At 42.9% G+C, this 24411-nt stretch overlaps 1 protein-coding gene across 1 annotated transcript in view; it reads left to right on the top strand.

The window, feature by feature from the left end:
- The window catches only part of SLX9 (SLX9 ribosome biogenesis factor), a 36057-nt gene that overhangs the window by 4812 nt on the left and 6834 nt on the right, over positions 1–24411 (top strand). Inside the window, exons 3-4 of the mRNA XM_081899106.1 lie at positions 17276–17344; positions 20838–20991. Coding sequence (XP_081755232.1) covers positions 17276–17344; positions 20838–20991 — 223 coding nt within the window. The remainder of the gene's footprint in view (positions 1–17275; positions 17345–20837; positions 20992–24411) is intronic.

The raw sequence follows: 24411 nt of genomic DNA, 5'->3' as shown, positions 1-24411 counted from the left end.
CAGCATGATGGCAGGTCTTCACAATGTTCATAGGTCTTGGTGTGCTTGGTTTTGTTTACACCCTTTCTCTTCAGGCTCATGGACGGCACCCTCAGGGACCCCCCTGTAGTCCAATCCATACTGTTGTTTAATGTGGATATTAATCTTCCTCTAGGGACGCGGGTGGCACTGTGGTCTAAACCACTGAGCCTAGGGCTTGCTGATCAGAAGGTCAGCGGTTCGAATCTCCACGACAGGGTGAGCTCCCGTTGTTCGGTCCCAGCTCCTGCCAACCTAGCAGTTCGAAAGCACGTTAAAGTGCAAGTAGATAAATAGGTACCGCTCTGGCGGGAAGGTAAACAGCGTTTCCGTGCGCTGTTCTGGTTCTCGTGACTAAGAAGTGGCTTAGTCATGCTGGCCACATCTCACTCTATAAGCCTAGGGAGCTGGAGCTGGCGTTTGTGTGCAGACAAACGCCAGTTCCAGCTCCCTAGGCTTATAGAGTGAGATGAGCGCGAAACCCCAGAGTCGTCTGTGACTGGACCTAACAGTCAGGGGTACCTTTACCTTTTAATCTTCCTCTACCTCCATGAATTCGCTGTTGTCCATGTGATGTTCTCCTCCAGCTCAGCGCCTTCCTACACTTTCCCTTCCCTTGCCCTTCATTTTCTCATACCATGGGTACTCCAAAAACAAGAGGATGCGAAAAAATCCTCATTGAGGGAGGGGAAAGTGTGGGAAAGCAGTGAGCCAGAAGAGAACCTCATATGGGCAATGGAAAACTAATGGAGGTTCAGGACGCCTGCTATGCACATTAAACAGCTGTGTGGATGAGCCCTTCCTCTACTTCGTTTTCTGTCAGCAGGTGGCAACATTTATTCTACACACCAGAAGCAAAATTTTCAAGCCTTGCTGTTTATTCCAGCAGTTCAGGTCTTGGAATTTACATAATGCATTTAGTTTTAGCCACTCATTTGCCCTAGATTTACTTACTTATTTGAAGGATTTTTACCCCATTCTTCAGCCCAAAAAGGGTTCCATAGTGGCTTACAGTGATCCAGTCCCTCCCCTCAGGCTTGCCCAATCTCAGAGATGTGATGGAACAGGACTGGGAGGAGAAGCAAAGCAAACTCCAGAACTAGTACTAACTTATCTTCCTCGCAACCAGCTGGAGAGGAGGATAGGTAAGTAGCAGCTCTGTCAGAGAAGAGTGTCTCTGTCCACTGTCTGGCACATGCGTAGGTGCCAGAGGGGCTGGCAAAAATGGTTGCCGTTTGTATTCATTTGCAAAACCGAATAAGCCCTACATTTAAATTACTGCACACATTTGACATGCTAAATATAATTTGTTTGAACACTGCTGTGGTTGTTTATGGACAAAGCCTTGGCTGTGAGCCCTGGAAGACCTGCTCCCTGCCTCACAAGCCTTTTCCCATCTGGCCTGCAAGCGCAAGGCCCTGAGGAAGGTCTGGAGCTGAGGAAGCCTGTGTAGTTTTTGCCCCATGCACCAGCATGCTGCCTATTCACCACTGCATCCTAGTTATGCTTGAGTATAGTGATGTGTGACTCATACGTATACGAACTCTTTTAAAGTGCTGCTAGGCAGTGAAAGGTTATGCATGAGGCTAAAAATCAAGTTAACATCTAAAATATTTTCCGCCGTTCTTTTATAGGAAGTGGGGGGGGCGGGTGACCTACCCCTTTGTCTTGAGCCCAGAGGTAGAGCCCTTTTGCCTGAACAGGAGGTGCAAAGAGTGGCAAGCAGGACACACCTCTGCTCACAGTTCTTTCTCTGGCTGCTTCCCCACTTCCGGCTGTTTTTGCCAGTCAATTTTTTAGGCATTTCTAAACCACCCTTTACTAGGACGAGCATTTTATGAAAATAAGATAAAAATGTATTTCATAATAAACACAACATTAAAATAAATAAATAACAAGGTAAATAAAATAAATAAAGGTACAGTGGCACCTCGCAAGACGAATGCCTTGCTAGACGAAAAACGCGCAAGACGAAAGGGTTTTTCGTTTCTTGAGTTGCTTCGCAAGACGATTTTCCCTATGGGCTTGCTTCGCAAGATGAAAACGTCTTGCGATTTTGTTTCCTTTTTCTTAAAGCCGTTAATACTCAGGGAATCCGCGCTCCGCAAAACGGAAAAATCGCAAGACGGAGCAACTCGCGGAACGAATTAATTTTGTCTTGCGAGGCACCACTGTACATTAAAACATAGTTCGCAGCAGCATCAAACATACTTAACCCATTAGTACCTGAAAGCCTGACAAAGCATCACCTTCATAATTTTATTATTGGTACCCCACCTATCTGACGGGGTTGCCCCAACCACACTGGGCAGCTCCCAACAAAATATAAAAACATCAAGACATCAAACAGTGAGGCATCAAACATTAAAGGTTTCCCTGTGCAGGGCTGCCTTCAGATGCCTTCTAAAAGTCATATAGTTGTGTATTTCCTTGACATCTGACGGAAGGGCGTCCCACAGTGTGGGCACGACTGAGAAGGCCCTCTACCTGGTTGCCTGTAACCTCACTTTTCTCAGGGAGGGAACTGCCACAAGGCCCTCAGAGCTGAATGATGGGGGTGGAGACACTCCTTCAGGTATACAGGGCTGGAACCATCAGCAAACTTTTTCAGCAGGGGACCATTACACTGTCCCTCAGACCTTGTGTGGGGCCGGACTATATTTTGAAGGGGGGAAAAGAACGAATTCTTAGGCCCCGCAAATAATCCAGAGATGCATTTTAAATAAAAGGACACATTCTACTCGTGTAAAAACACGCTGATTCCCAGACTATACACAGGCTGGATTTAGAAGGCGATTGGGTCGGATCTGGCCCCCGGGCCTTAGTTTGCCTACCCATGATTTAGGGCTTTAAAGGATTAAAACTTAATCAAGGTACCACTGTAGTTGCATCTTCCCCAAAAATAAATTAAAGATTGTGAGCAGTTTGGCAACTAATATTCAAAAGTAAATTAGTGCCATTTAGCTGCTTCTGGCTTTGGCCCATGAAATGCCTTCTTCCATATCTGAGGCACACTTCATAATAATTTGGAGTCATTATATGAATGTTTGCAATTTTTTAGTGCTTTTGATTGGATTTATGTTCAGTTCAACCCCTCCTTTCCTCTCTTGTTTTTTTCTTTTTCTGTAGTGTTTAGATTATAGACTTTCAGTGGGGATCTGTTTCGTTTAACTTTGTTTAACTACTACTGACAGTGGTTTATAAATCATATTAAACTTGACTGTTAGAAATAAAATATGGCAAACTTTTACAGTCTGGCTTATATCTCTTATTAGGTGTGATTTTCAAATCACAGGGAAGCCCACTGAAAGATCTTACGTATTGGTGAGAGCAACCTAGGGCCTGGGTGGAAGCAGGCCTGTGAAGCAGCAGATAGGAAATAAAGCTGTACTTCCAGCGTCCCAGATGTGAATCTCTGCCTTCTTGGACTGTGCTGTCAGGTGTGGGCCCATGGGAGATAGAGAACCTTTGAGGTTCTCTTCCCCTGACATAAAGCACAGGGGTATGTTAAAAGATCAAGATTGGAACCGTGATTGTGTGGAGTTGGCAGTGAGCTTTGGACATTCAAATAACTCTTTAAGATGTTGTAAACTCAAGATGTCAGCATCTGAAGTCTAGGATTGGGTGGTGTGTTTAACAGTGGGCTTTCCTCAACTTTCTCTTGTTCTGTCTTTCTGCTCATTTACAATAATAATAAATCTCTGCATAGTGCTGCTGAAACAAACGTTTTATTTTGGTACTGGACTTCGTGTACCATCATGATCTGTTATTGCACTCATGGCAGCTTGTTCTTCCAGAGCATAATAAAAAATCCCTCCCAATGGGGCACGTGAAATCTTGGAATGGTCTAAAGATTGGCCAGCACCTGCTTGGCTAATATTCTTGTAAAAATAACAAATGTGAAACAGATCGGCTGTCCTATTGCAGTATCAGTTGGCATGTGTAGAGATTTAAAATTTATCTTCTTTCATGTAGTGGTGAAGTGGATAATCAGATAAGAGAAAGCCGTCGTGATTTCATTTCCAGAGTGGCTACCTGGCTCAGATAAAGATGCTGGTTCCTACTTTCCGTTCCACAGCATTTCATAACCCAGAATTCTGTTCAGCTCCCTGCACAACAGCTGCAGATTGCTGGCTTAACTCTTGACGTATAGTTGTGAAATAAATAGATCAGTGTTTTAGCTATACTCCTTTCTGTGCAATTTATTAGAAAGACTTAACAAATCAAGGGCAATGTCTGAAATAGGGTTCTTTTTAGTGCATAAAATGTTTAGGATAGCCATAATAAAAATAATAAAAATAATAGTAGTAACAACAACAACAACACAGCAATACAATAATGATGGTGATGTTACCTGGTGTCATTTTAGAAAACTGTCACTAGCAGTGTCTCTTCATGTTGTGCAATGCTGCTTTCTGAAAAGTGCCCTCGTGGCACTCTGCTGAGGGCTTTCCTGGATTGCCAGTATATGCTTCTTTTGAAATGGTGTCTTTATGGAGAGCAAGGTTTAGAAACATTAAGCCTTGGTGGTTCATGTACGGCAATCCTGTGTGCCCTCTTTTTAAGGCAGTGATAGGCAGGGTTCATCTACCATTGGGCTAAGAATTCGCTCCAGAAATTGGGAAACTGCAGGCCCTCAGCTTCAGTCTGCACCTCCATGTCCTCCATCTTCAGTGGAATATTTAGCATCACTGTGGTGAGCATTTGCACCTTTTTCTGCTACTTGGAAAAGGGGAGACTGGTTGCTCCCGGCAATCCTTTCAGCACAGCATCTCCACTCGTCCTTTTTATCTTTCACCCCTCAGAACATTAGATCCTTTTTAGAGTTTATTTTTGCTTTGGCAGGAGGAGAGCTTTAACTTTAAGCTATTGGTGCCATCTCCCACCCACCCTGTCCAATTTACCTGTGTTTTAAAATCAACCGTGGAGACCCTTCTCCGTGTTCCACCGCAAGAAATGATGCATTTGGTGGCAGTGTGAGAAAGGGCCTCTTCTGGGTTAGCATCCTGACTATGGAACATGTTCCCTGTGGTTTGGTTGGCTCCAGAAGTATGGTAATCTCCACACCAACTGAAACCATTCCTGGAAAACCAGATGTTCTAGCTTTATTGGATGAGTGGACCTTTATGAAAACTTCTGCTGTTTTTCTTAATTTCTATTCTGATGTGAGTTTTAATTGTTGTTTTTATTAGTTTTTTATTATTCTGATATAGTTCATGATGTAAGCTGCCCTGAAAGCATTCGTGATTAAAGCATGATATGAACCTTTTAAATAAATCCCTGCAGTGCTGTTTTGCTTTTATCCTCACATTGTAGGTTCGGTTGAGTAGGCAAAGAAGCAGAGGGCGCTGATGGGGGCCAGGGAAGAAAGTGGGGATGGAATGGGGGGGCTGGAACATTGAACACACGCATTCTCCACTGCTGAATGTTATTGCAGGGCCCCACGTGTGACAAATAAAGCTGAAAGGGTGACATCCAGTGTTGCATGGATGGGTTTCCCCTTCCTTTCCCCCCTAGTCTCCTGCACCATGCACAGTCTGCTCCAGAGGGACCCCTGGCATGTTTGGGGGCGGGATATGCTGAAATGTTGAGTTTCATCATTTATTTTCTCTTGGAATACCTCTACCCCAAGGTTTGTGCAGTTGGGGGTGAGAGGAGGGGAATCCAGTGTCTGGCAGAATGTATATCAGTTTCTGGTTGGCACCATTTGAGACAGAGAATGTTAGCGTATCAGATGAGGGACTGATAGGGGCAGAGGGAGACAGAGAAATGGCTTTCTCATTACATTACAGTCATACCTCGTGTTGCATCCGCTTCATGTTTCATCTTTTCACATTACGTCCTGTGGCAACCCTTCTGGAACGGGTTACTTCCGGGTTCCGCCTCTTGTGCATGTGCAGAAGTGCCAAATCACGCTATACGCAGAAGCGCCAAATCACACCGCATGCCTGCGCACACAGCACTTCCGAGTTGCGGACATTTCACGTTACAGACAGGCCTCCGGAACGGATCCTGTCCGTAACATGAGGTACCACTGTACAGAGCATATCCTCAAATCTCCCCATCTGTGCCGTGAAAAACTTCCCTTGCCGTATGTAGAGATCCCAGAATAGAAAATAGAATAAAGAGAAAAGGAGTCCCTCCAGCTCCAACCTTGAGAGGCCTGAACACCCACCCACCCACCCAGGCTCCTGTTTCAGGCTGGTTGGAGCCCTGAAGAAGAACACTCCTTGAGGGAATGGTCAGCAGAAGGGGCGAACTAGGAATAACTGCTCTGCAAAGTGATTTCGTTGGGGAAAACAGATGTTCTGCCTAAGGACCCCATTTGCTTGAGTATTTTGCAAAGAAAATACACCTTCCCTGAAACTTAGCAGTGCCGCATCAATGTGCAAGGAGTACTCTGCACATTTTGTTCTATTCTTTTAAATCCTGGCTGACACAGGCTCTGCCATTCAGTTCTAAAGAAGTGAATTGTCTAAGGCTAAATGGCCTTTCTCTTAAGTCAAACAATGTGGGATTTTATCTCTTCGTGGGGCAAATGCAGACTCTGCAGCATTCAGTGAAAGTTTTTTGATGGTGTCCCAATCTGATTTCAGGTCGATTGTGCAGTTTCTATTTGGAAAGCAAGTGCTGTGAGTGAGATTAAGGGGTGTGCCTAATCTTCTTTGGGGATTTATTTTACGTAGTTATTTCACAACATTTATATACAGCTTGATTTATATTCCCCTTTCCTGTAAGAAAATCTAGAGGTGGTTTGCAAAAAGGTGTTTTTTGGTTTTTATGAGAAGAAGTTTTGAATGGACAGGTCATTCTTGACTACATTGTAACTGCCTGAGGAAATGAGATACCAGCGCACTCAGTTGACCTGCATAGAGAAACTGCTGCATGTTTGGAGGTCAGGTGGTAAGCAGATAGGAAGGTCAGTTTAACAGAGTTCAAATCAATTGGCTTAATTACTATAGAACTGATAGGTTTTGAATTATGTATGGATGCCTCCTTGGAGAGCCACAAGAGAGGAATGAAATAAGGCGGCTGGAGTTGCTCTGGGCAACTGCTTTCGTTCTGGAGAGTCAGACTGACCCCCATGGAAGAGCTATAGGCATTGTAGGCCACCTGTGTGGTTTGTGCCAAGTGGTCTTCCTAAATATGCAAGAAGGAGTGAAACAAGAATGAGACTGCATCTCAGATATTTAATTCTCAGCTAGCCACAGTGTGTACTGTTTCAGGTGCCTATGGCCTTAAAGGAGAATAACAAGCTCAAACAAGAACCCAATACTTGGTTGTTAGAATTCATTTTTAGTGGAAAAGGGATATGTTGTAAATAACCTCTGCCTCATTTGTAGAACCGGAAATCAGTTGGGTTGCAGTGCTATTGGGTTTGATCACAGCCTAGCAAAGTTGTCTTGCCCCATCTGTCTTGCTTTCCCAACCTCAGAATTGTCCTCCTGTTCATGAGGCATCCTTTAAGGAGGGGTGGAGCCTCCTTCCGACACTTTGCTTCCCATATAGGCAGAGCCAGCAGAGAAACACCCTCCTCAGCCCCATGCCTCTTCCAACCAAGGACAGCACAGTGATCTCAGGTTACTTACAGGTAGGCAGCACGGATGGTCAGTTTCTCAGTGAACACAAAAGAGGTCTGGCATTGGTTCTCCTCAGCAGCCTCTGTTGGAATACCATTATTGCCCAGGCAAAATCCCAACCCCAATGGAAAGCCTTTTCTATCTCTTTTGGTCTAGGTGGGTCAACTGGCCAGGCTGGTGGAGGTGGATGAGACAGTCCTAAGGCTAAGAATGCTTTAATGCCAAGTCCTTTTTTAAAAAAGAAGTTTTAATAAGATATCATGCTTTTACATTTAAAGAAATTTAATAGCCAATCTCTTGCCACTTTTTAAACTGAAGAACAGAATCCTATGACATTCCAACAACAACTTGCTTTGTGTGTTTATGTGGAATAGGAAATAATGCCTGTGTGGAGGGAGCAGGTGATGATGCTTGGGTGTTAAAACATGAATGTATAAAACAGAAGCAGTGACCAAAACTTCTGAGGGCAGAAAGACCATGAAAATGTGCCTATTTCCTCTCCCTCCCCCCCCCCCTGCCTAGAACCTCACAATGTCTATGACAGCAGTGTCTCACACTGAATGTAACTGACCTGTGGAAAGGACTCTATGAATTGAAAACAGAGATGTTGCATGTATCTTTCTTAAGTCTGATAAAAACCTTCATAAAAACAACTGTTATAAAAAAGGGTGAGTGCACTGCAGCTACCGGTAAATTGTATGCAAGCACAATATACAGGGTGAGTCTTTTAAGAGGCCCCGTGGACCACGTGTACTCTGTATCCATGGGGCCTCTTTTAAAGGACTCACCCTGTATGAGACTGTAGTATGAGTCTGCTGCTTACACAGCAAGGAAGGTCGAGTGAATGGCCTAACATTTCAATTTCTATGCTTTTTGGTACTTGAGTGATTTTTGTAAAAAGAAACAAAACCTTAAGTCTTTGCTCAAGCTAAAGGCTTCATGAACATGTTTGTTAATGTAGTATTTTAGTTTATTTTTTGTTAAACAGAATTCCTCATACTTTGAAATTAGCCCTCTGTTATTTTCCATATTGTTTTATTTACCAAATGTCACTATTCTCTTCTAAAGAAACTACGCCTAGTACTTAATGTGAGTATTCACATAACAGAAGTGAAGTTGCTTTCTCAGTGCAGCTGCAATAGGAACAGATTTCAGCTTAATGTCATGTCAAGTCAGCTAATCTACTTAGAGCAATTTAGGCAGACACAAGGCCATAATATTCCCAGATTACAACCTTTCATCCCTTCATTATTATTTTAGTGTGAATCTGGTGGGTTATTAGAAGCAAGATTTGTGTGTGTGTGTGTGTGTGTGTGTGTGTGTGTGTGATAAAATCCCATTTAATAAAACTTAGGAAATCTGTCCAAGGTCAGCTTTGGGGAATGATCTTCAAACATACCACAAAGTGCTCAGTTTCAATTCTCATTTTATATCTGGTTTATACAGTATTCTTTGTTGCAATCACAGTAAAACTCCTGTTGCTGCCAGTGGTAGATTGCCAGCCTACTTCAGTAACGCCTTCAAAATAAGAAATACTGTATCAGGTAAATGATTTAATAATAATAATAATAATAATAATAATAATAATAATAATAATAATAATAGGTAAAGGACCCGTGGACGGTTAAGTGCAATCAAAGGCGACTATGGGATTGCAGCGCTCATCTTGCTTTTCAGGCCAGGGGAGCTGGCATTTGTCCACAGCCAGCTTTCCAGGTCATGTGGCCAGCAGGACTAAACCGCTTCTGGTGCAATGGGACACCATGACAGAAGCCAAAGCGCATGGAAACGTCATTTACCTTCCCGCCACAGCGGTACCTATTTATCTACCTGCACTAGTGTGCTTTCGAACTGCTATGTTTATTATTATTATTATTATTATTATTATTATTATTATTATTATTATTATTATTTCCCCAGTAACTCTGGGCGGCTTACAGCACATATAAACACATAGTAAAAGTCAGACATTAAAAACTTCCTGATAACAGGGCTGCCTGCTCCCTCTTGTGAAGTAAGTATCCCAGAGATGTAGCCCAAGAACCTTGCTAATTTTGTGTTGACCTTCTTAGGCTGGACTGTGTTGCTTGAGGTCTCCCAGGCTCCCCTTCTGATATTTCTCTTACCCTGCAAGAGTTGACCCAGCGTGCACAACTGAGCCTACTTCAGTAGAGCTCAAGAGACTAGACAATATTGTTTGGAAGGACATATTATTGCCATCATGTTGAGTTGGAAGGGACCATGAGGGTCATCTAGTCCAACCCTCTGCAATGCAGGAATCTTTTGCCTAACACGGGGCTCAAACCCGCGGCCCTGAGATTAAGAGTCTGCTTCTCTACCAATTGAGCTATCCCAGCTATCACATGGGTCATGCTCTTTCAACTTCAAACTGGACAAGGTAACAAACAGCAGGCAGACAGGAACTTGCAGGAAATAGACACTTAGGTGGTTGAAGAGACTATGATATGAATTTATTTCTGTTTTTAACTGTGTTTGTCATTGTTGTCCTGCACAGAGAGACATCATTGCAACCAATGAGAGGACGGAAGGACTGGGGGATGTGGTTTAGGGAATCAATAAGTATTGGGCTTCAGTTTATGCTTGGCTAGCTTGTGCAGGATTTATCTGGCCAAAGGCAAATCCTTGATTTTGCAAAAGAGGTTGGTTATTTTTTAAGCAATTTAGTTTATGTAAAGTGAGGCTTTGAGTTTGAAACTTAGACTTGAATTTCAAACCAGAAAGAGCAGGGAGTTTTGTAACTTGATAGCCATCTTAGTGCAAGCGCACTCTGTGATTGTTCTGTACTAAGGGTGGGTGGGGTCCAGGCATATACTTGCTTCTGCAAGGAATAATGGCATTACAGTCTCACCCTGTGCTCTCATACTCCTTTTTCTGAAGAAGATAATTGAAAGGTGGCTCATTCAGTATAACGTGTCTTCTAGTCTTTTGTTATTGTGGTTACAACTGACACAAATGCTGATGGCATTTTTCTCTGAGATGCCAAGAGGTTGTTACATGGAGCTGTTTGACTTTTCCAAAGCCATGGTACTTAAGCAAGGTGTTGCTGGAGGAGAATGACTTCAGTTGTTTCTCAAAACACCGGGCCACTTAAAGAAATGAGCATCCCCACGTCCCTGTTCCTTCTGTAAAATAGGCATGTAAAAATGATAAATGTTTGGTGTTTTCCCTCAGACCTTCACCTGTAACCAGAGTGCTGTTGGTGTAAAGGAAATGAAATTCAATTTCTTTTGGAGAAGATGTGTTACAGCGTTTAAGGTTAAGTGTACTGAACACTTTGAACTTCTTTTAAGATGCAGTTTTCTTTTCCTCAAAATGAGTGTGATGATCTTTTCTTCATAATTCCTTTCTGTCCTTGAACAGCCCGATAGAGCATGGTTTTCAAATATTTCTTGGAACTAAGGCAAATTCACAGGTCTCCTTCCCTATGTTTCTTTTTAGCATTGACTTGCTAGTTTCTCAATTACCAGATTGTGGTTGTGGCCACAGAGTTTTAGGGGATTTGGGTGCACTATTCTAGTGTCCTTGAATTGGTAGGGTGTTTTGGCCTGTGCTGATGCTTTGCCGATCTTCAAAAGCTGATTGTGAGGACTGGAGGACTGTGGAAGAGAAATGGTACCTCTCTTCTCTCCTGGGGTGTTTCTACCATTGTGCCTGAACATGGAAATGAAAACTTGAATGATAAGACTGAAGATGCCTGCTTGCAAAGCATTGTCAAGGGTGTGTGTGTGTGTGTGTGAGAGAGAGAGAGAGAGAGAGAGAGAGAGGGGGAGAGGGAGAGAGAGAGAGAGAGAGAGAGAGAGAGAGAGAGAGAGAGAGAGAGAGAGAGAGAGATAGATTTTGATTCAGTGTGTTGGACTTCCCTAGCCTGCCCACCCCCCCCCAAAAAAAGCCTGAATGTCCCCTTGTAAATCAGAGCAATTATGCTTTATGACTGCAGAGTTAAGCAACTGCTACTAAACAGTTGCTAGCAGGAAGATGTATTCAGTTCCTTCACTCTCACACATACTTTGACATATCTAATCACATGTCAGCAATCATACTTGAATGTCAGGAGATACAGCACTAGAAATATAAGCCATTCAGAAACTTGCCTGGTGCTAAATTGCTCAGATGATACACTGATTCACAGTGCCAGCTTAGGTCTGCTATCGTAGAATAGTAGAAAACTTGGAATTGAAATAAGCAATCTTGCCACACAGAGAAGTATTTTCAGGCCCCTACTTTATGACTAGACTTTCACTACAAGCATCTACAGCTGCTTCTGCATAGTCTTGTACAGGGGTACTTCTGGTCACGAACGGGATCCGTTCTGGAGGCCCGTTCGCAACATGAGCAGAACGTAACCTGCAGCAGCACGCCTGCGCACTCGCGGGTTGCGATTCGCCGCTTCTGCGCATGCGTGTGACGTCATTTTGCGCGTCTGTGCATGCGTGAGCGGCGAAACCCAGAAGTAACCCTTTCCGGATGCAGCCTGAAAAAACGTTTCATAAAGCAAACGTAACATGAGGTATGACTGTATAAATAAGTGTGCATCCCTTGTTTGTTGGTACAAAATGGTTGTTGGCCACAAGCTTGCTGGCCGACTGATTTGCACATTTGGGGACTGAATTATGGCAATAAAATACAGCAGTTCTTAAATTTCCTGAGTGTTTCTGTCAGTGCAAGACAGCATTCTGCCGTGGGCCAGATCCAGCCCAATCGCATTCTCAGTCTGACCCACAGATGGTCCGGGAAACAGCATGTTTTTACATGAGTAGAATGTGTCCGGCTCCCTCGGACAATAAAGCGAGATGAGCGCCGCAACCCCAGAGTCGGTCACGACTGGACCTAATGGTCAGGGGTCCCTTTACCTTTACCAAGAATGTGTCCTTTTATTTAAAATGCATCTCTGGGTTATTTGTGGGGCATAGGAATTCGGTCGTCATCCCCCCCCCAAAATAAATAGTCCGGCCCCCCACAGGGTCTGAGGGATGGTGGACTGGCCCACGGCTGAAAAAGGTTGCTGACCCCTGGCAAAGAGTCATGTGCCATCTTAAGGCTAAAAAGTAGTTGTGGCTTGAGCTTTTTGTAAACTGGAACCTACTTTGTGTGAGAGAGGGTGTGGGTGTGGGTGGGTGTGCCAAAAGCATTGCATGTTTTTCATTTGTATCTGCTTGGCTTGACATTTGGCAAGGTTTGCATAGAGCTAGAGGGGGAAGGGATCCCTTTTCAGATCCTCTTGTCTAGCCTTTAACTTGTCTAGTTTTTAACTGATTGACTTGTCATCATAAATGAGCAACTAAGGACTTCACCCAGGAGGATGAGCTGCCAGAAGAGTGGTGCCACGTTCAGCCTCTCTTCTGACAGCCTGCAGCATTTCTTTGCTGGGTGTGGAAGAAGATCTGTTGTCTCCTCCCTGCCTAGCGCAGAATCCAAGCAGACAAGGGGTAGAAAGGGCCCTCCTGTGGCACCTCATTTCATTTCATCTCTGTTGTGAGCCCCTCCTCTTTGCCCAGCACAGAAACCAAGACGGCTCCTGGTGGAGACATGGAGTGCTATGATGCTGAACCTGCAGTGGGCAAAACTCCCTCTTACACTTCCAGTGTAGAAATCAAGAGGGCTGGAAGTGGAGGAAAGAAAGAAATGCTGCCAGCCTGCTGCATCTCAGTGCTAGATGAGCTGCAGGTGAACCTCCTATGCATCTAGCATAAAAAAACAGTGGACTGGTGGCAGAGGGAGAAAGCAGTCGGTGCTTTTGCCAGGAGATGGATGTGCAGCAGGAGTGTCGTCTTCACACAAATCCAGCTCAGGATTGGCAGTGGGATGTGCAAAGGAGGAAGGGAACACTATTTTTTTATTCACCTGCTTTTGATACATAAAAGGCCCTGGAAAAGCAGGGAGGAGTGCCCAGCTAATGAGTAAAAAACAGGTTGTTGTTTTTTAAAAAAAAGAAATTGCTGTAACGTTGGGGAGTTTATTTACAAGGCTGCTTTATTCTTGTAACAAATTAGTTTCTTTTGCAAATATTGAATAGCATAACTACTTCTAGTCTCCTAGTTGCAGCAGGCTATGGTTTTTATTCTGTTGCATAGTTGTTGTGAAGCACGCTGACTTTGCCCTTCACAAATATCTGGCTATGCTGGATTAGGATCTATGCTAAAGCATTCAACGGGGCAGATTATAGCTGAGGTGCACAGCTTGGAAAATCAATATGCTGCTAATGAAAATGCTCTTTCACAGATATCGACTGAAAGTACGGGTAAGCCTTAGGAATCCTCAAATGCCCTCTGTGTGCACATGCTGGCTGTTATAAAAAGAGATATAGGGGGGGACAGAGAATCCAGAAATAATACCAGGGGCAGGGGGAATAAAGGATCAGGAGATCCCACTCAGTCTCCCTCTCTCTTTTAGGTTTTGGAAAGGGTAATGCAGGGAACTTGTAGCCCTCCAGACCAACCATTGACCAGTCTAGATGGGGCTGATGGGAACTGGAGTCAAAAGTCAGAGGTTACTTATCCCTGGGGTAGTGTGTGAACCCTCTCCCTGCGCTGGATTGGGGTGTTCAGTTGCATTGCCGCAATCTGTCTTCCCTAGCACCCAGCCTTGCTCTCCCCTTTTAAATACAATTATTTCTCTGCCCACATGGGGTGCTCCTGAGTAAAGAGAACTCATCTCTTACTTATGGATAAGCCTTGTCTGGCTGCCCAGCTAGCTGATGTTGGGGTATTCATTGATGCTTTGCATAAAATAATCCTGGATTGACTAAACATTCAGCATTTGCCCAACAGTTACAAACAACACATTTCCCCCCCCCCAATTTTTTTTATTGGTTTTCACAATATTATAAAAAACAAACACACAAGACAAACAAACACAACAAACATAGATCATAGCCTTATTGAAAATTAGTTGTTAACTTTGTTAAGTGATTTCCTCACTTCCCCTTAGTTGAATTTCATTGCATGTCCTTTTAACGGTTTTCCAAATCCCAATTTTTATGAAATTTAACATTCTTAAATCTTCACCTTATAGAATTAAACATATTACTTCATCACTTAACATAAATAAAATCCTAAGCCCATTAAGTATCTGCAAGCTATTTCCACTTAATTTAGCTTAACAAATTTAACTAAATAATCATTAAATTTCTTCCATTCTTCCTGATACTCCTCCTCCTTCTGGTCGCGGACTCTTCCGGTTAGGTCAGCTAGCTCCGAAAAATCCATCATATTCATCTGCCATTCTTCTATTGTTGGTAATTCTTGGGTTTTCCACTTTTTAGCTAACGTTTTCCACTTTTTTAGCTAACGTTCTTAACTCCTTGCATATCAAAATAAATTTTATTCTTTTTTTCCACCTCAATGTTTTTTGTGTTTTAACTTTATTCTCCTCTTTAATGTTCTTAACATTAAGAAAATGTGATGAGATATTAACTGAAATGGGTTTTACGTGCAGCATTCACTGTGACCGACCTAACACCACAATGTGCAATTTACAAAGCAGAAATGTGTTGTCATGTGTGTCATTCAAACCTCTCTATAGGACTCTCATATTTTCCTCCCGGATAATTTAACAGTTAGTGGGGGAGCAATCTCATGCACAAGAAACTAGCATAAAGTGGAGTAAAGTTAGACAAGAGCCAAACTCTCTTCAGCAGCAGAACTGCTGCTCTGCCTGAGTTTGGCAGAGGGGAAACAAGCCTTCAGAAGAGTGTTCTGTGCTGGGTTTCTAGGTCACATAACTCAGCTGAAGACCTCACCTCTGGTTCTGCCCACCCACGCTACTGGAGTGCCCCTTGTTGTTTTTTAAAAAAAATTGTTATTCATTTTCCAAACAAATTTTATACAATCAACAAATTATTTTGCACTCATTCTTCAATTTTTGACTTCCCTCAGTTTCTCTGTCAATCTTTCGTAAAATTTCTATTTACTGACGCATTTCTAAACATGATATTGCCTTTCCCAACTCCTTTTCCTCTTACTCTCTTTTTTGCAATATTTCTTACTATCTCACAGAGTCTCTTCAAAACCAACAAGCGTTGTCTGTACATCACATATATTTTTCAGATATTCTGTCAATTTCCCCCAGTCCTCGATAAACTTTTGGTCTTTCTGATATCGAATCTTCCCAGTCAATTTGTCCAATTCTGCATATTCAGTCCATTTCCTTCTCCATTCTTCCACTGTTGGAATTTCTTCCTGTTTCCATCTTTGGGCCAGAAGTATCCTTGCGGCAGTCACTGCATATTGAAACAGTTTACAGTCTCTCTTATTAATTTCGTTTCCTACCATTCCTAATAGAAAGGCCTCTGGTTTTTTAACGAACGTATATTTACTGGAGTGCCCCTTTGGCGAGGCTTCAACCTGCCCTGGCTCAGCCAGCTTCAGCCGGGATGAGCAAGTCATGTCAGTATACGTACGCTGAGCCAGGGACTTAATGTCAGAAACAGTCTTTAGTGGTGAAAGTTTTCCTAGGGAAATAGTTAGGGCCAGAGGTGCCAGCTTGCAAGGGTGATGGGAGGGGCACCAACATCATGTACCTGCACATCATGCCACCCTCCCTCCCTCCCTCCTCCTCTGTTCTGGGATAAGCTTCCAGGGCTTTGGGAAGGAGGCGCCAGACTTTAATACTCCAATTTACTGGGAACATTCAGGGGACTATCCTAGTCCCCCTAATCCACTGACCACACACTGCTGGCCAGTAGAGAGTCCAGGGAGCTCCGTTGCATCCTGCATTGCTCATCTCAGAAGCTCTTGCCATAGGATTGCCCCCAGAACATTCTCTGTGTACCACCATGCCATCAGTGCATGACATCTTGCAGAGTTTTACGAAAAGAGACAGATGCCTGCCCTCAAGAAGCTTGCAGTCTGAAAGACTAGATATAAAGTTATCCTTCTAGGTTAATTTTTGGTAACTTCCGCCCTGATACATCAAGAAACATGTAGACTTTATATTTTCCCTGTGGACCACCACACCCTTTCTTGAACCTTGTAGAACCTAACCCTTCAGGAGGCAGGCCAGTCCCATTTGGCTCTCCATAGCTAGGCTGCAGAGCTGGGCTCATTGGGAATGAAGACGGGACGGACCTTTTTGGCTCATGGGCCACATCTTTATCAGGATCTGCCTTGTGAGCCAAAGTGGACGGGATGGCAGGTGTGCCCTACCAGTCTAAATCCCTTTTATTCCCAACACAGTGGCTCTGGGTTTAAAATAGCAGAAACATAAGTGCACTGCCTTGTGTACCTTTTGGATGAACTTGGGCCTAAATGCATAGAAAAATTAAATACTAAATTAGCAAGTGCTGAGAAGGGGAGCCTCTTTATTCTCTCTGAAGTTTAAATAAGGTTAACATTGCAAGTCTGCTGTTGTAATCGATCCTATAGGTTTGGCGTTTATAGCTATATTATCTCCTAAAGTGTACAATGAGAACAAATGGTTCACGTACATATTTTCTCACCTCAACATGATTTTTGGAAAGTTTTGATGGTTTTATAATGCCATGTTTTCTCCTTTTCCTCCCAATTGCCATTTTCTGTCTTGTTTTTGTGAGCCTGCTTTTGATTTCTGTACAGTGGCTAGCATATTTTAGGCACTTTTATCAATAATAAAGGATAGTGATGACAGATTTACTCTTTTGAATGCCATTCACTTATTGTTACATCTGTTTGATTTTTCAGGTGAAGATGAAAAGGTACTTTTGCCTAAGAAAGAAAAAATGAAGCTGCGAAAGGAGAGGTGGTTGCAAAGTAAGTCTTTTTTTTATGAATCCTGTTTTCACAGAAGACAGGTAACTCTTCAATGCTTAGACTTTTACCTAAGAATATTCTGTGCAGTGGGTAAGCACCTGAAAATCTCTATGGGAATCCACCTGACCGGAAGCAGTTTCAAATGCTCCCTGAAGCTCTGTTGGCTGATTGCTCAAGTAATTGATAAGTTCAGCAGATGGCACTCGTAATACTCACAGTTCTTCTAACTTTGCTGAATTATCTAACAAGTAATAGATTATCAAAACTCATGTACAATATTTTTAAAACAGGGTTAGACAGTCCAAAGTGAATGTTATTTCCAAACTTACAAGCACCAGGAGCCAGAGAGATGACTATATGTTACATGAAAAGTAGTTACATATAAACTCAACGGTTGCGAATTCTGAAGTCACTTCCCATGGAAGTGAGAAGGGAAAAGTAGATGTGCTCATAGAGCTGTGGACAGCCTTTCTCTATGGGTCACTGTATGCTCATTTCACTTTTAGTGGCTAAATTTCCAAGGGTGGTGGTGTTGAGGAACAGAATTCACGTAAGCATGGATAGAGAAAAGCAGCTGCCAGTTCTAGGATCAGACTTCTCTCTTTGCCTTCAGAGGAATCTACAGAATTCTTAATAGGAATAAAACTAATAAATGAATCTAAAGAGAACCCACCCACATGACACGCATGCACACACACACAATATTAAAAAAGAAAGTTTACTACCCCAGCCTTCTCCCTCCCAACTTCTCTTCTTTCCCAACCTTAATCCGCCTATAATATTTGGGTCTCACATTGAATAAAACTGATCTGTAGAAAAGATTCAGTGAACAGAAAACTGAGACACTGTATGTACTTTTGTAATACAAGAAAATCTAAATAATAATAGTAACAATAACGAAAACTAGTCAGAACCTGGTTTACACGTGACTAATTATTGCATGAGGATTTAAAATAAGTTCATAGGAGACTTGTTCAGATCTTGCAGGATGAGATTAAGAATAGACCTCTGGCTTGCATGTTTCTTCCTCTGCTTTCTTCAGCTCAGGAATGAATTATGGAACTAGTCAATCCCATGTTTCTCTCCCAGTGGGCCTATTGCACCCCCCTTTCTACCCCACTTTCCTTCTTTGTGGAGCAAAGATATCTCAGCCTTAACCTTGTCATACATGAGGATACCTCGGGTTCATGGTGGGGAAATGAGGACACAGGAAAAAATTATAGAATGAAAGGCAAAATCCTCCCTGCTCTGTGGTGAGGCTGTCTTTTGCAGGGTTTAGGCTGAATACTCACAGAGGGTAAAGCTCTGGAGCTGCTTCCGCAGCAGCCAGACTTAGGCCAATCCCTATATAAGAGCAGCACCTGTATTCCAGTTGCAAGCTCTGCCTTTACTGAAAGGTGCCTCTTCACCTGCAGGGGCCCAGGCCACCCCAGCGGTCTCTTAATCCTATGGGGCCGGGGAAATTGGTCACGTGGATGCTTCTGAAATAGGGTCCTCTGAGACGTAGTTCTCTTGTCACAGATACTTTAGTTGATAGCAGGGGGTTGGACTTGATGACGCTTCCAATTCTCCCATTGGCTCCCATTGCAGAAGTGTTTCTGCCCTCGCTTGCAGTTCTTTTTCTGATTCAGAGTCTCCAACCTTCATCCCTTGAAGAAGGTGAATCTGCCTCCAGGGCCATGACACCTCCTTAGATTTGATTGAAAAGTAAAAATTGGATATTCTCACAGGTGTGGAAAGAAACATGTGAAAACTGCATTATTAGGCCCACATGAATAATGTTTCCTGTTGTATAATAACAGGGTGTTCACTTGAAGGAATTTAATTACACATTTGGTAATGATATATGTTTTTACTTCAACAGTTACTTGTCTATAAAACAGATAATTTTCCTATATACAATAAATTTCACTTATACAGAAAATTGTTGTTGTAAGATTTAATCACTTGACTATTGAATATATTTTTGTTATCTTCAAAAGCTGACTTCATGCATATGAACGTATTTTGGGATTAATTTGCTTTCTGCCTGATTTCTTTTTTGAAGAGGAGATGTAGATGTCTTTGCCCTCCCCTTTTTTGTTTGCCAGCTGGGAACTGAAGTTCTGCCTAATGGCGTAATAGAAATTATTCAGGTTATATTCTATTCCAAGCAGTGGTAAATCATATCAAACTAAAGCCAAAAAAGATGCAGTTTCAGCCACTAGAATCACAGGTAGAATGTCTCTATCCTTAGAAAGATTTCATAAGAAAAGAATTCAGAATCAGGTATATCTAAGCCTCATTTCTGGAAAGCTTTGAAGTACCGCAACTTCATAGTACTGGACCCAAAACAGGGGTACTGGTGATCAGAATGCATGTGCTCTCCAGGCAAGAGAGCCCATCCGAGGTGAAGTACACACGTCCACATTTGTCACAAGCATCTGAAAAGGCAAACGTTAACAGGACAGCCAAAAGAAACAAGGATGTTGTAAATTCCAGCTCCAAAGATTCCAATGAAGGGCTGAAGAGATCTAACCACGGTGAAAGGATTGCATCTTCTGAATCACTTCTGAATCCATAGAATCTTGCCTTACTTTCAAGCTGAACCATTCATACTAAGGAGATCAGAGGGACACCGTGACCTCTTTGAATCTACGTGATAGTGGGTTCAAAATGGGCGTATGTGGCTTAACCATCCCCTTCCCTCTCTCGTTACAGCAGAACGGGTAAAGTTCATTAACTCCTGGTTTTATGCTGTGCACTTAGGTAAATTATACTGGATCTTACATCTGAGTGAGCCTGGAAAGCTCCCTTTGGTGCTCCGATGCCATGCGACTCCTTTTGTTCAGTTCTGTAAGCCCCAACCCTGGCTGACTGAATATTTCCAGTGACCAGGCTGGGTCACTGCATTCCTCCCTCTCCTGTTTCACTCTAGCATTGTGGCAGAAATAATGTTATTGCCCCAAATAATATTTCAGCTAGTAATTAGTCAGTATGGATAGTTACCCTCATGGGTCAAGCAAAATATTTTTTCCTAAAGAAAGAATGATGGAACTATGACAGGACCCTGTAGTTAATAAAAATGGACTTGCAACAGACTTCTCATACATAAGACTTTAAAAAGTGGTAAAGACATTTTAAAGATTCAATTAACAGAATTTAAAGTATACTCCATGGGTAGGCCCAATCGCCTTCTAAATCTGGCCTGCGGACGGTCCAGGAATCAACGTGTTTTTACCTGAGTAGAATGTGTCATTTTATTTAAAATGCATCTCTGTGTTATTTGTGGGGTCTGCCTGGTGTTTTTACATGAGTAGAATGTGTGCTTTTATTTAAAATGCATCTCTGGGTTATTTGTGGGGCATAGAAATTCGTTCATCCCCCCGCCCCCAAATATAGTCCGGCCCCCACAAGGTCTGAGAGACAGTGGACCGGCCCCCTGCTGAAAAAGTTTGCTGACCCCTGGATACTCACATAACAATTGTTTCTCCCTCCTGCCCCTGTTTTTCAGAAATAGAAAATATCAAGCTAGCAAAACAACAACAAAAAGCAGAAGCAAAGCGAAAAGCTACCCCGGTAGTTGGAGATATGCATCCTCTGATGGACGCTCTGCCTCAGCTCTCAGACATGGTAGCTGTCAGCAAGTTCTGTGGACATCCTAAAACGTAAGTTAAGTGCTGCACACACAATTTAGGTAAGCTGAGGTGGTAAACACTTTGAAATTGGAACCCTTGCTTGTTAAATTGGGGTCTAAAAGCATGAAGTTATTTTCCATCTAATTTTTTATCTTCATTAGGGTTATAGAAATATGACTATTATATACAGTGGTACCTTGGTTCTCAAATTTAATCTGTTCCGGGAGATTGCTTGACTCCCGAAACTGTTCGAAAACCAAGGCATGGCTTCCGATTGGCTGCAGGTTTGTGGCATTTGGTAGCCAAAACGTATGAGTTCCAAGGCGTTCGAAAACGAAGGTATGACTCTATAGCAAAGTAAATCCTGGTGGAGACCTTACATTTCAGTTTTTACTAGCTGCCACTGAAAGTCCTTGTGGTTGATTTCTTGCATCATTTGAGAATCTTCTCTTATCTGAATAGTCACGTTAACTGCCCTAGGAAGCCATGGAAACCTTTGAAGGTAAAGGAGAAAAGAAAATTAGTTATGATAATAAGTATGTGAAGACCAAGATTTGCAATAACTGAGCACTGAAGGTAAACATGATGCTTAGAAAATATTTGCAAGTGGGTACAATGAAGTTGCTCTACATCCCCACAAGATTTTCATTAAAAGTTCACTTTCTCATGATCTTGTCTCAGAACAGGAGTTCCACTGACCTCTCAGTTCCTAATTCTTTTTACTTCATAAATAGGGGCTAAAATTAAATTCTCAACACAGATGCATGTTTCTTAAGAACAGATTTTATTGTAGAACTGCTGTGCGATAGCCTTTTGCCTTCCTAGTGTTGTGCTCCATCAGCCTTAGAGAGCTTGCTCAATGATCAGGGATGGTGGGAACATCTGGAATAACATGGGTTCCTCAGCCCTGCTCTAAAATGTCTTGTCGTCAGACTTGGTTTAGGCATTTAGCCTTTCTGGAGTCTTCAGTTGTGTGGCTTTCTTGCTGTTGTGACTCTTGAATAGACACTCTGTCCAGCAATCCTGTGTATATCTATAGAGGAGTCTTTCCCACTGGGCTCAGCAGGACTTCCCCGCTTGAAAAGATGTTTAGGACTACTGCCCTGTCCTAGTTCCCTGCACTGTTAGCATGGGAAAATCTTTCTTCCTTTGATTTACCACAGAATAAGGCATTTTAGTATTGATATTTTCAGTCTTATTCAGTGGTTGAGTGAATTCACTTATGTTTTTTGATAGCTTGATATCCAGTGGAACAATTTTCAGAATACTTTCAAATCTAATGGATTGTTGCTTACAATTTACAGCTGTCTGAGTTATTTTGTTTATATCCCCTCTCATTTGCTTTCCTGATTAAAACTTATTTTGAATAGGATAGGTTCTTACATTTGGTTATTCGTTATGCTTTTCATTACAATGTTAATATTAGAAAAATGATATGTTAATACTTAAAAAGAAGAAAGAGAAAACAAGAAAAAATGTACATCAACATAATACAGAAAAACATGTAGCAGCACCTTGTCTTCAAAGTTATTGTTTGATAAATGCATAAACAAAGACTGTCTCTCAGAAAACCTAGCAACTGGTTTCCTAAAATAACTCATTTTTGAGATGTCAACTTACACCAAAAAAAGTTTGCTTGTTTTTTGTCTGCTTTGTGTTGGATTTCCTCTGGGAATTGTCTTACGGTTGGCTAACTTTGAAACAGCTCAGATGCTTTAAGCCAGTAGATCCAGGGTGTTGTAATTTAGTTTTATTTATTGCATTTAAATCTTGCCGTTTTCTTCAAGGTTCTCAAAGTGCCATACATGTTTCTTCCCCACAACAGTAACTGGCTTAAGGCCACCCAGGGAGTTCCTGGCCAAGAGGGGATTTAAAGCCTGGACCCTCGGGTCACAGTCCAACACATTAAGCACTACCCCACATGGGCTCAGGGCAGGAGACCTCTTTCAACTTGAGGGCCACATTCCCTGCTGGTCAACCTTGCAGGGGCCGCATGCCTGTGGGGGTGGGGCCAGAGGCAAAACATCAGCTTTGCACAGGAGGCGAAATGCTTCCGTTGCAGTTCAAAGACACATTCCAGGCAGCTGAAACCCCCAGGCAGGAGTGGCCAGAGGGTGTGGGGCTGAGGGGGCAATCTGGCCTTGGGAGAGTCCCCAGGGTCAGATAGAGAAGCTGGAAAGCCATGTTGACCCCTAAGCCGGGGAGTCCTCGCCCCTGTGGTGGGGACTTTAAGAACAGCAGCAATCCTTCCTCTAATGTGCATTTGACGTGTGTTATTCCAGCCATGTGCAGCTGAAGGCAGGCTGGGTAAAACTGCAAGTCAAGCTCCAAGCAAGGCAGGGGAGCTGGAAAGCTCTTTTTGCAGTGGTGCAAAAACATTTCTCAAGCTTTTGGCCTTGCTTGGAGCTTGACTTGCGCAGTTTTAACCAGCCTGTCCTCAGCTGTGAATAATAATAATAATAATAATAATGTCAGGGAACTGCCATCGGAGAGTCAGGTGGTGGAAGGGCTCAAGGAGGCTAGGAGACCTTCAGATGCGGAGGAAGGAACCAGTAGGGGGAGAGGGAGAGTTCCTGCAGAAACTCAATCGGAGGAATGGCTCCAAGATGTTTCCAGTGAGAACAGCGGGGAGGGCTCGGGACCTCCGCTGGGGACGCCCACTCCACGGAGGAAACTGTCACGCAGAGAATCCAGAAGGAGAGTTTCCGTCAAGGAACTCTTATGTTGGCGTAAATTCCGGAAGCGCCCACTGACGGATTCTGCCAGCGATTGAGGTAGCCATGCACCCATGGCTCCGCGGACTGGGAGAGTTTAGGAACTGATGGCAAAACTTGGAGGGCTTAAACGCTTACGCACGAGCAGCCCCCTTTTCCCATTACAAATAATAATAATAATAATAATAATAATAATAATAATAATAATAATAATAAATTTTATTTATATCCCGCCCTCCCCAGCCGAAGCCGGGCTTAGAGCGGCTAACATCAAAAGTATAACACATTAACATAAAATCAGAAAATCAATTAAAATACATCCTCAAATCAGATCAGGATCAGAATAAAATTCAATCAGATGGCAACCTGCATGCCTGCTCTTGGCATGCCTGCTCTGGGTGTGCTGAGAATGCTCTGTGTCCCTCACCCACTAGTCGGGGGGGGGGGCACCAAGGAGCATGACAGGAACGCTACAGGTTTTATTTTTCAAAGGATGGAGACTCTTCCCCCCCTTTCAGATTGACACAAACCCTATTCAGTTTTTCAAGGATGCTCCAGAAATGATTGTGCTAAACAGTCCCGAAAAGGAATGAACTTCAGAATGAAATGGTCAGAATCATTTTAATGTGGGCAAGGGTGGGGAGAGATGTTTAAGGTTCATAACCAAGCCCAGAGGATCAAATAAAAGTTCTACATTCCACATTTAATTCTTTTATTTAGAAGCAGCTACTTGTTA

Source organism: Podarcis melisellensis (assembly GCF_964234715.1).
Source record: "Podarcis melisellensis genome assembly, chromosome: 1".
NCBI classification, from domain to species: domain Eukaryota; kingdom Metazoa; phylum Chordata; class Lepidosauria; order Squamata; family Lacertidae; genus Podarcis; species Podarcis melisellensis.
Note: the sequence above shows the minus strand (reverse complement) of the source record. Positions and strands in the feature narration are given on the sequence as shown.